Genomic DNA, 12673 nt, shown 5'->3' with positions numbered 1-12673 from the left:
TAGAATTTATTTTTATGTAAATCAGTATTTTTTACTTTCATGCCCAAATTAATATTTTTCCTGTAACCTAGTTAAGATGATTGGAATAAATACAGCGGTTGGAAGATGGAATGTAGGCAACGCCTCCTTATAAACAACAAGCTCTCACTGAGTTCCTGCAAACAGAAATGCTCACAAAGCAAACCACTCAATTGCTTGGGGCTGGCTAAGGGATTTCTTCATGAAAGAAAATCTTTGTAGCTTGTTGTTTTGTCTCTAATCCTTGTTGAAATATGACATAATTGGAGTAAAGAGTAGATGTTCTCGATTGTGCCATATGAATGTAGGAATGGATATGCCATAAGAAATGGCGAATATGATAAATACGAAGAAGGGTAGGAATATGAACTAATGAAGAATGAAATGACTAAGGCCAAGAGAACATTACACACAACTACCACAATGTAAACCACCACAAAATGACTCAAAATGAGTGTTGTAAAATTACAAAGAATATTTGGGCCCCAAAGAAGATCGAGAAGACATCTCTCCCCATTTCTTTGTAGTATACAAGTGTGTAGTATTACATATATTGTTAGGTTGTTTTTTTTTAATGTAGTATTCAGTTTTGCTGGAGTTTTTTCTCCTCTTATTTCTTTTTTTCTTTTAAAAAAAATTGTTACATAAGGGATAACTCTCTTAGAAGGAAAGGGAGTGGTCTGTAGGGAGAAATTTATGTAATATAAAACCAAAAATATCAATAAGTTTATTCTTTTAAAATAGATATTTTTGGCTTCTTCCAGGTCTAATCCTATGCTCTGGCATGCCTTTTAAGCACATATCATGGATCCCTCTGAAAGTCTGATGAAATCTGTAGATCCCTTTCAGGAATAATATTTTTATGCATAAAATAAAATACAGGATTTTAAAGAAAACAAATGATAGTTAACTGCAGTTACTGAAATAAGCACCTTTGATCTATTCAAAGGTAGAAGCCCCTCTCCTTTCCACTCTGATTTTAGCCTTAAAATGTAATGACTTAGGGGGCAGCTGGGTAGCTCAGTGGATTGAGAGCCAGGCCTAGAGACGGGAGGTCCTAGGTTCAAATCCGGCCTCAGACACTTCCCAGCTGTGTGACCTTGGGCAAGTCACTTGACCCCCATTGCCTACCCTTACCACTCTTCCACCTATAAGTCAATACACAGAAGTTAAGGGTTTAAAAAAAATGTAATGACTTATTGCTTTAGATCTAAGAAGGCATACTCAGTGTCTGTCTCCTCAGCCTCACCCTCTGTTCCCATCCTGCACTCAACAGAGTCCAAATCAGTGAAGGGGGAAGAAAGTAAGCCCAGGTGAGAGAAATGGTCATTGCAGTGATGGCCAAAGAAGATGGGTCAGTTTATTAGCATGTCCTGTAGGAAAGGCTGCTGTCCCAGATTATTATCTATACTCTAGGCAGCAATAGCAGAGTTCCTCAGCCTAGCTGGTTTCTACAGTTTTAGCTCCAATTTTCTGCCTTCAATTCTCTGCTTTAGTACCCAATCATGGAAGATGATGGGGATAAGTGCTTGAACTACGGGAGACATATCTCAATTAGAGGCCTTAGAGGAGGCGTCTTCATATGTGCCCTCTTTTGGGCTTGACAAAATGGTGTATGCCAACTAAAGGGATGGTTTGGGCAGCTTGGGTTCAGGAATGGTTTTTATTAATGTGGGAAGTTTGTTGCCAGAAATTCACAATCAGTAGATGTCATTAACTTTTTTCACTGAATTCAGCGGCTTGTACTTTTAATTTTATTAGTAACATATCAGAAGATCAATCAGATTTAATCTCATGCCTCAGATTATATCAAATGTGAAACATTTTTTAAATAGCTAATATCTAGCATTTACACAGCACTTTATGGTTTGCTAAATACTCTGCAAATATTATCTCATTTACCCTCACAACAATCCTAGCAGGTGGGGGCTGTTATACTATTCCTTTACAGAAGAGGAAACCAAGGCAGATTTTTCTATAATTCATAATAAGAGTCTGAACTCAGGTCTTACTGACTGCAGGTTCATGGCTTTACCTGTCGTACCATTGTTCAAAATCTTTCACTTCTTCTGTACCCTGACAGTGCTGAACACCCAGTTATGCCTTTAAGAGACATGTTCTACATACCAAGTTAGGGGGAAAAACACAAAACAAAACAGAGAGGCTTCCTATAGTACACATAAGAATTTCTTGATGTATCCAGACTCACAGATGAGACTCCAAATTTGGCAACCCATATTTAAAACAAACTTTTGGTTCCCTGGGAAAATTTTTCAAGTAGTCACCCAGGAACTACTGTATATAATAACTGAGAACTAGACATAAACAGGAGATCAAGGGTTAGCTAACTATTATGTTGCATCACCACAACTTTAGGAATTGCTGGCAGAGGCAGCTAGATAGCTCAGTAGACACAGCACCAGGCCTGGAGTCAGGAGGTCCTGGGTTCAAACCTGGCCACAAAAACTTCCTAGATGGATGACTCTGGGAAAATGACTTAACCTCAAATGACCAGCCCTTACCACTCTTCTGCCTTGGTATTATATATTAGTATTTAATACTAATATTAATTAATTTAATTTAAACCCTACTTCAATCTTAGATTTAATACTAATATTAGTTACCTAATTAATATTAGTATTTAATTTAGTAGTATTGAATTTAATTAATATTAGTACTAATTCTAAGATTGAAGGTAGGGTTTAAAAAAAAAGGGAACTGATGGCAAAGCTAGATGGGAGATCATATACTAGCAGCAGGGAAAGCCAAAAATGTTTCATTGGAGATATAGAAATAAAAGCTACCATGTTGACCTTGGTTACCCTGATAAGTGAGAGTCAATGAACGACTTAGAACAATCAAATTAAGGAGGATGGACTGCAAGCTCAGTATGAGTCAGCAATGCGATGTGGCTACCAGAAAAGTCAAAGATCATGGGCTGGTGGGAGGTACAGTTTACTAGAACAAGAAGATCTACAGAGAACCCACAACTTCCTTTAAGATGCAGTTCAGGTACCATTTTGTGTGTGAAGCTTTTCCTTGCTAGTGCCCTCCCTCCTAAACTGACTTGTATTTTAATTAACTACTTTTCCTATATATGCACTTATTAATTTTATATTTATTCTGAATATGTCATGTGTATTTAATGCTTCCCTCATTTGGAATAAAAGCACATTGTGAAGAGGAATTATTTCATTCTTTGTATTTGTATCCCCAGAGCCAAGCTGAGTGCCTGCACACAGGTAGTGTTTAATAAATAATCTGATCTGGTCAGATCCAATATGGAGTACTATGTTCTGTTATGGTCCAGTGTAGAAGGGACATTGCTAAGATAGAAAGTTGCCAGAGCAGAATAACAAGGATGATGATGGAGCTTGAATCCATATATATGAGGATAGTCTGAATTAATGTGGAATATTTAACCTGAAGAAGAAAAGGCTCAGAGTACATGTTAGCTGTCTTTCAATATTCAGAGGATGATCCCATGGAAGGGCGATTTAGCCTCTTTCTCTTTTGTCCCAGCGGGCAGAACCATGAACAGTGAATGGAACTTCCAAAGAAACAAATCAAGGCTTGAGATCAAGAAAAATTTCCCAACCATTTAGATCCATTCTTAAGGCAAAGAGGCAATGAAAGGGGTAGCAGAGGTCCCTTCAACAGAGGGGATTCTTGCTTAGGAATGAGTTAGACAGGATGGCATGGAGAGATGGTAATAGGTTTCAGAACAAGGTAAAGAATGAGAAACCAGCTAACCGTATGATTAAAAGACCTAGGAAAGTCTCAGAGACTCTCAATCTTCTGGAGAAGATCAAATAATATGTTTGATAATTAGCACAGTGCCTGATACATACTAGGAGCTTAATTAATGCTTATCTCCTTACCCTTTCTAAGAAGGTTCGTTGGTGTCACCTAAGTGCTATTTTCAACTTCAGAAGGCAAGACTGGATGAGTAACATGAAGTCACTGAGTGTAGTCTTGCTAGCCCAAATGACAGATTTCCTGGGGGAATCGTGATTATAATATTCCCAGAGCTCCAGCACAGTAGGCTACAGAAGGAGGAAGAGAGATTTCAGGGAGAAGTGTTTTGAAAGACTTATTGAATGAAAACCTCAAGGACCAAAGGCTTTAACTGGGAAGCAATAATTGTAATGAATGTAAGGATTGGCAGCTAGGTGGCAAAGAGGAAGATTCATCTTCATAATTTCAAATCTGGTCTCAGATACTTCCTAGCTGTGTTGGTGTTCCTAAGCCAAGCAAGTCTTTGCCTTAGTTTCCTCATCTGCAAAAATGTTCTGGAGAAGGAAATGGCAAACCATTCCACTATCTTTGCCAAGAAAACCCCAAATGGAGTCACAAAGAGTCAGACACTATTGAAAAATGACTAAAGAAGAAGAACAACAAATGTAAGGATTAGGCAGTGTTAATTGAAAAAAAATCAGTCAGGTCATACACGCTGCCCTGCCAAAGGATAAACTGCTAAGTCTCAATCAATGAATCAATCAATCAATTACTTATGGGCTTTATATTATGTGTGAAAAATCCTTTGATGTATTTGAGTAACAGTTGACAGAGAGAGTGTTCACATTGATTAAAAAAACCTTGTAGGTTCTTTATAAATTATCAACCCAGGTTCAGAAGAAACAGATCTCCAGTTTCTGGCAACAGAGAGGAAAGAGTGGGGATAACTCAAAATGAAGTAGAAAGACTCAGAAGTGCAGGGACCGCCACTGAAGAAAAGAAAAAGTCAGATTGATCTGTGATTGAAAAGGGAGAGTTGGAAGAAGACACTGACTCCCTACAGTTATCTCAGAACAAAAGACTCACGCTGATGTTACCAGACAACTTCTTCAAGGACTGAGGGAAATGCCACTAGAAAAGGTCTTTCTATTATAATGTAATTATAGAGGCAACTAGGTAGCACAGTGGAGAGAGCCAGGCCTAGAGTTAGGGGGACCTGTGTTCAAATCTGGTCTTGATTGCCTAGCCCTTGCTGCTTTCTGTCTTAGAACTGATATTAAGGCAGAAGGTAAGGGTTTTTTTTAACAATGTAATTATAATAATTGACATGTATGTAGCTCTTTACATGCATTATTTCATCTGAGCAATACAACAACCCTTTGAATTAAGTACTATGGGTATTATTCTCCTTTTCACAGATGAGGAAACAAAGACAGAGGTTAAATGACTTGTCCAGGACCACACAGCTAGTACAAGTCTAAAATGGTATTTGAACCCAGGTATTTTAAAACTACAAATTCAATACTTTATCCTCTATGCCAATGGATTATGAAATAATGAGGGAGTAATTTGTTGTGGGTAGAATACAGATATCACAGGATGCAGAGAGAGAAGACTGCAAGCATCATCAGAGTCCCCTATGAATGGCAAATCAATGACTATTACGTTCATAAATACCACGGGAAAAACTAGGTGGACTTTATGAACCTCAGTTAATCACATTTGTACATATGAATGGGAAGGCATTAAATCAACTGTCATCTTTAAATATTCATATGTTATTAAATATAAGTTAATATATGATATTACATTGTTATATATTATCATATATAATATGTTGGTATATTGTTAAATATTAACTAATATATGATATTACATAGTTATATATTATTGGATTATATATAGTGTATTGGTATATTAAATATTAGTTAATATACATATTATTATTATGTATTATGTGATATATACTATATAATGTACATATGTAAATATAAATATATAAATTAAATATCCACATATATAATATAGGATTTAGTCCCACTTTACATTATATTAAGAGGCTACATTGTATAGTGAATAAAATGTTGGATTTGGCTCAAGGAAGATCTAGGTTTAAATCCTACCTCTTACTATTTGTGTGACCTTATGCAAGTCAATGAATCTTTCTGAGTCTGTTTTCTCATGAGAAAATAAAAAGGGAGAGGGATGGGACCAGTGATTTCAAGGTGAGGATGAGGAAACTCCCTCTTCCAATGCTGGTCAATATCGTCTCAGTATTTTATAGTCTTAAAAAAAAATTTCTTCAAGGAATCATGGTTGATCATTGCAGTATCATTTTTTCCGGAAAGAATTGATTAGATTGTTGAGAAGTTAGATGACTTGCCTAAGGTCATCTAGCCAATATGATAAAGCATTGATCTCTCAGTGTCCTAGGTAGCTCTTTCAGAAAACCACAGTGATCAACCATAATTCTAAAGGACTCATGATGAAACATAATGCCCACTAAATGATAGGGAGATGAGGGAGTTAGTGTAGATTAAGTTATATATTCTTTGGACATGATCAATGTGGGAATCTGTTTTGCTTGACCATACATGTTTGTACAAGGGTTTTATTTTTCTTGCCTTCTCAATGAGTAGAGGAAGAAGGCACGTCTTTGAAAATAAAATAAAATAATTAATTAAAAATTTAATTAAAAAGATAAAGGAAAAACTAGAGGAAGGACTCAAGAGCAGATCGTACTGGGTTTCAGGACAGTTTTTTATCCACTGAATTATACCACCTTAAGGCAGGTAGGTAAATCAGTAGATAGAACATTGGGCCTAGAGTCAGAAAGATCTGAGTTCAAATCCAGCCTCAGGCACTCACTAACTATGTGACCTGTATAAAATCCCATAAGTCTGTTTGCCTCAGTTTCCTCATCTGTAAAATGAACTGGAGAAGAAAATGACAAGCCATTGCAGTATCTTTGCCCAGAAAACTCCAAAAGGGGTCATGAAGAGTCAGACACAACTGAATGATTCATCTTTAAAATAGAGATAATAATAACTGTACTACCTATTTTACAGAGTTTTTGTGAGCCTACAATGAGATAGGATATGTTCAATCACTTTGCAAACTACCAAGGATTACAGCTATCAACAGTTATTATGATTACATTATCACTTTTAACTTGAGAAAAACCTTTTATATCTACAGTCTCATTCTATCCTCCCAAAGGTCCTTTGAAGTAGGTGAGCCAAGTGGTTCAAGTTCCATTATATAACAGGAAATGGAAGCAAGCTGGAATAGAGCTTGCCTAAGATCACACAGATAATAAAAAAGTAAGCATGGCATTGAAGGAAGAAGTCAGTGCCCACTCCTCCAAGTACCTGAAATATCACCAGATCTGCATCTGTCAGCTTCTTCTGTTCTGCAACAATGTCTGAGCTCAGCCTGCCCTCCTTGTAAGCCTGCACAGATTCCACTGTGTACTTAAAGTTCTCAGGGTCCTTTAGGGCACCTGAAGAAGGAAGAAGTAGGGAAATTGAGAGACTGGTGGAAGATGGGAGCCGGTTCTCAGTCCAGAGGGCTCAGCCCAAAGAGAGTAATAGATGGAGTACCTGTGATGTCCTTTTTGGAGATTAATGGGTTGAAATTCATAGCGTAGAGGTCCGACACTGTGACATCCCATCCTTTCTTACTTAAAGCCTCCACAGCAGCTTCTTTCAAAGCATAATTGAAGGATGTCTTCTCTGAGTGAGCCAGCACAATTAGGGCCCTCTTGGCTATAAAAGATACCATAGGAAACACAAGTAATGAGTGACCAATTGCTTCTGCTAATGTGACCTGACTGGAAAAGCCATGGAGATCACAGAGTAAATGAAAATAAATTAAGATCATATGTGGAGAAACACAGGAATAAAGCTAAGAGTAGCATCAAGGAAGGACTGAAGTTTAAGAGGGTATCTTAACCTCCCAGAGAATAGCAATATAAGAAGATATGGGTCAAATGAAAAAGGAGACCCAAAAGCTGATGAAGGAAAATCAGACCTTAAAAATTAGAATTGAACAACTAGAAACTAATGATTTCATGAGACATCAAGAAACAATAAAACAAAATGAAAAAAAAAAAACCAGAAGAAAACATCAAATATATCGTTGAAAAAAAAAAACAACTGACCTGGAAAATAGATCCAGGAGAGACAATTTAAGAATTGTTGGACCACATGAAAACCATGATTTTAAATAAAAAAAAAAAGCTTGGACATCATAATATGAGAAATTATCAAAGGAAACTGCCCAGATATGCTAGAACAAGAATAGAAATTGAAAGAATCTACAGATTGCCTCCAGAAAGAAATTCTCAAATTACAACTTCCAGGAATATAATATCTAAATTCAAGAGTCCCCCCATGTCAAAGAGAAAATACTGCAAGCAGCTAGGAAAAAAACAATTCAGACACTATTGAGTTACAATCAAGATCACACAGGACCTACCAGCTTCTACGTTAAAGGATTGGAAGGCATGGAATATGCTATTCAGAAAGGCAAAAGATCTAGGTTTACAACCCAGAGTAATCTAATCCAGCAAAACTGAGTATATTCTTTCAGAAGAAAAAATGGACATTCAAAGAGATAGAAGATTTCTAAGCATTTCTGAGGAATAAACCAAAACTAAACAAAAAAAATTGAAGTCTAAACACAAGACCCAAGAGAAGCCTAAAAAAGGTAAATAAGAAAGAGAAAATTTAAGGGACTCACTAAAAAATGTTTATATTTCTACATGGAAAGAGGATATCTATAATTCTCAAACATTATGCTTAGTAGAAAGCTGATTATTATGGTATGATATATTAAAAAAAATCAATGGGTGAAAAAGAAGATTGCAATGAGAGAAAAGGGAGGGAAGAGATAGAATGATGTAAATCATATAACAAAGAAGTATGAAAAATTATTACAGGGAGGGGAGAATAAGGGTGGTGATTGGCAAAGCTTAAACTTTACTCTCATCATAACTGGTTCCAAGAAGGAAAAACAAATATATTCATTGGGGTATAGAATCCTATCTTACCTACAGAGAAGTAGAAGGGAATAAGATAAGGGAAGGGGGAGCTAATTGGATGGAGGGTAAGTGGAGAGGTGATAAAAAGCAAAACACTGGTGAGGAGGAACAGAGTGAAAATAAATAAGATATGTATAAACCAGTGGAATTGCTTGTCAGCTCCAGGAATGGGGAGGGAAGAGTGGAGGGAGAAAACATGAATCATGTAACCATGGAAAAATAGTCTAAAAAAATAAAAAATAAGATAACGTGCAAAAATAAAAATTATATGTCGCCCCTAAAATGTAAGCTCCTGGACTGAATGAAAATTTCTTTTGGGTCTTTGCACCTTTGTCCCCTAGTACAGTATGGAACAAAGTAAGTGCTTAATAAATACTCGGTTGATTGAGCTATTGGTTTCTTTGTTTCTGAGAAGGACTACTAAATGGCTAGTATGGAGATATGTTTTACTTGACTACACATGAATAACATATCATACCCTTGCCTTCTCAAGGAAGGAGTTGAGGGGAAAAGAGAATTTAGAACTTGAAATTTTTAAAAATGAATGTTTAAAATTGTTTTTACATGTAATTGAGGAAAAATAAATTTTTTAAAAATTTAAGAGAGAAACATGACTAGATTTATTTCTTTTTAAATCTCTACCATTTGTCCTAGTAACAACTCTAGGACAAAAGGATAAGGACTAGGCAATTAAGTGACTTGCCCAGGGTCATACAGGTAGGAAGTGTCTGAGACCAGATTTGAACCTAGGTCCTCCTAACTCCAAGCCTGGTTCTATCTACTGTAACACCTATCTGCCTACCCACCCCCACTACTAGATTTAATCTAGGGGCTCTTAATCTTTTTTTGGTATTGTTCACTCTGGTAAAGTCTAGAGACCCCTTCTCATGATAATCATTTTTTAAATAAGTAAAGAAAAAGTTAAATTTCAGTTAGAGGCTAGTTTATAAATTGCTTAGCATATCATAGTAGGTGCTACATAAATGTTAAATGTTCTTACTCTTATTACTTTAATTATGAACCAAACCTGAATGAAGATGACGAGGTTACTGGCTGCTTCTTAAGTTAAGTCTGGTGAAATATTTAACTATAGTATCATAGTCTGCTAAATATTGAGGAGTTTCAGATTCTGTCTAGGACGGTTATAGGGTCATATATTAAAGGTTGGAAGGGACCTTAAAAACCAGAATGTAACTCTTAGTTTATAGATGGAGAAACTGAAGTCCACAAAGGTGAAGTGACTTTCACCAGGGCCATACAACTAGTAAGTGACTAAAGTAGGATTTGAACCTGGGGCTTCTGGACTCCAAGTTCAACATTCCATCTACTGAACTTGAAAAGCACTTAAGTTCGGTGGATTTTAAAATTCCATTAAAAAAAAAACCTGGAGGGCAACAAAAGTAAGGACAGACCTTCAAACAGGAAGACCACCTTTCTTTGGATGCTCCCTCTTCAGCCCACATGGCCTCTTTATCCATGCAATTGTGGGTTTCAATGTTAGAGAAAATGCAAGAATGTTAGACCTAGGAGCTATTTACTTTGTCATTTATTTTCATATTAGTCATGTTTAGAGTTCCCTGGGCTATTTAATTTACAAAGAACTGGACTATAGCTTTTTTAATTCAGCTGGTTTGTTTTTATTCTTTGATAACAAACATTCCAAAATATATTCAGCATTACATAACAAAAATAAAATTAGACTTCCCCAGCTCTGAAAAAACTCACTGGCTAAATTAGATCTAGGTAGACCTACTAATGGCCAGAAAAGAAAAAGAGAAGACAAGTCACAGTTTAAATTATTTAATCATTTCCTTTGTGCTCAAATCTCTTTCTCTTTGTCTCTGTCTCTAGCTATACCTCAGTCTCTGTCTCTTAATGTCAAATAATATCCAGAGTGAGCTATGAAGCTGAGGGGGAATCAGAAAAGGCTTCTTGAAGGAGGAAGTGTCTGAATGGTCTTCTGAAAGACTCTAGGGGTTCTAGGAAGGAAGGAGAGGAAAAAAGACATTCAAGAAATGTAGGACCCCTTCATTAAGCAGATACTATCTAGGTTTGTGACCTTGGGCAAGTCACTTAATTCCAATTGCCTAGTCCTTGTCCTTCTTCTGCCTTAGAACCAAATTATAGTATCAGTCCTTTAGGCTGAAGGTAAGGATTTTAAAAGGAGGTGGGTTAGGGTGAGGAGCAGGTTGTAAAGGGCTCTAAATGCCAAACCAGATTTTATGTTTGATTTGTAGGAGATAGGGAGTCACTGGACTCTGGTGACAGACAGATCTGGAGGAATCAACAGCTGAGTAGAGGAGAGATTGGCGTGGGAAAAAGACTTAAGGCAGAGAGACCGAGCACAGACTATTGCAATAGTTTGGCAGAGATGTTACAAAATTAAATTGGCAGGGCTCGCCAAAGATTGGATACAGAGAATGAGAGAGAGTGAGGAGTTGAGAATGGTACCCAGATTTTGAGCCCTGGTGACTAGGAGAATGGAGATGCCCTTGAGAGGAGAAGAGAAGTTAGGGAGAAGGGAAGGTTAGAGGGAGAGAAAAGTAAGATAAGTTCAGTTTTGGATCTGTTGAATTTAAAATGTTTACAGGACACCTAAAACAGGAAATTGCCCCAATCCCTGAGCAACTATAGGAGGAAGGAAAAGAAGAGAGAAGTGGCAATTAAAATAAAATTAGCAAAGCAATAACCATAAAAAAAAAATGGTGCTGGTTAAGAAAATACCAACATGGTGGGGCACCTGGGTGACTCAGGGAACTGAGAACTAGGAAATGAGATGGGAGGTCCTTGGTTCAAATCTGGTCTCAAATACTTCCTAGATATGTGACCTTGAACAAGTCACTTAACCCCCATTGTCTAGCCTGTACTGCTCTTCTTTCTTGGAACCAGTACACAGTATTAATTCTAAGATGGAAGGCAAGTGATTTAGAAGAAAAAAGAAAAAACCAATATCTGAGGCAACTGGTAAATGGCTGAACAAATTGTGAGCTATGAATGTCATATAAAATTGTGCAGAAAATAATAAATAAGAGGAAATTGGAGAAACATAGGAAGCTAGGTATAAACTAAGCAGGGCCAGAAGAATGATACGCATAGTGACTACAATAATGAAGATGACAAAAATGACCCAAAGGAAGCCAAACCCTGAAAAACTGCAATCACATATCTCATTCCCACCAGACAGAGGAAGATGTCCAGACCTCCTCTAGGCAGCAAACATGGAGGCAGAATTGTGTCCGGCATTAGCCAAGTTATAGGTAATTTTTATTTAATTATTTTTCTTTGTTATACAGATCCAGGAGGCTAGGGTCAGAGGTAGAATTTGAACTCAAGTCTTTCAACTATATGAAAAATTTAAGCTTTTGCACAAACAAAATCAATCTGGGGGAGAGGGGCAGCTGGGTGGCTCAGTGGATTGAGAGTCAGGTCCAGAGACAGGAGGTACCAGGTTAAAATTTGACCTCAGATACTTCCTAGATATGTGACCCTGGGCAAGTCACTTAACCTATTAACTTTATTGCCTAGCCCTTACTGCTCTTCTGTCTTAGAACCAACACCCAATATTGATTCTAAGATGGAAGTGTAAGTTGTTTTGTTGTTGTTGTTGTTGTTTTCAATCAATTTAAGTGGAATAAAAGCTTTCCATTTGGGGGAAAAGCTCTGCACAAAATAGCTCAGAAGAAAGTCTGATAGCCCAGAAATTTAGGAAACCTATGAAAAGATTTAAGGTAAAAAGTAATTCTCCAGTGGATAAGTGGCCAAAGGTTTTGGTGATGATGTTGTCGAAAGAGTTCTCAAAAGAAGAAATAACCAATAAGCTTATCTTTAATTCCTTCTAAAAAAGGAAGAAAGAAAGAAAGAAAGAAAGAAAGA

General features: G+C 36.8%; 1 protein-coding gene across 1 annotated transcript in view; it reads right to left on the bottom strand.

Annotated features, from left to right (window-relative positions):
- Positions 1 to 12673, bottom strand: part of NQO1 (NAD(P)H quinone dehydrogenase 1) — a 45541-nt gene that overhangs the window by 7363 nt on the left and 25505 nt on the right. Inside the window, exons 3-4 of the mRNA XM_044659377.1 lie at positions 7359 to 7523; positions 7128 to 7258 (exon numbers count right to left, since the gene is read on the bottom strand). Coding sequence (XP_044515312.1) covers positions 7128 to 7258; positions 7359 to 7523 — 296 coding nt within the window. The remainder of the gene's footprint in view (positions 1 to 7127; positions 7259 to 7358; positions 7524 to 12673) is intronic.

The sequence above is a fragment of the Gracilinanus agilis genome, chromosome 2 (assembly GCF_016433145.1).
Source record: "Gracilinanus agilis isolate LMUSP501 chromosome 2, AgileGrace, whole genome shotgun sequence".
Lineage (NCBI taxonomy): Eukaryota > Metazoa > Chordata > Mammalia > Didelphimorphia > Didelphidae > Gracilinanus > Gracilinanus agilis.
Note: the sequence above shows the minus strand (reverse complement) of the source record. Positions and strands in the feature narration are given on the sequence as shown.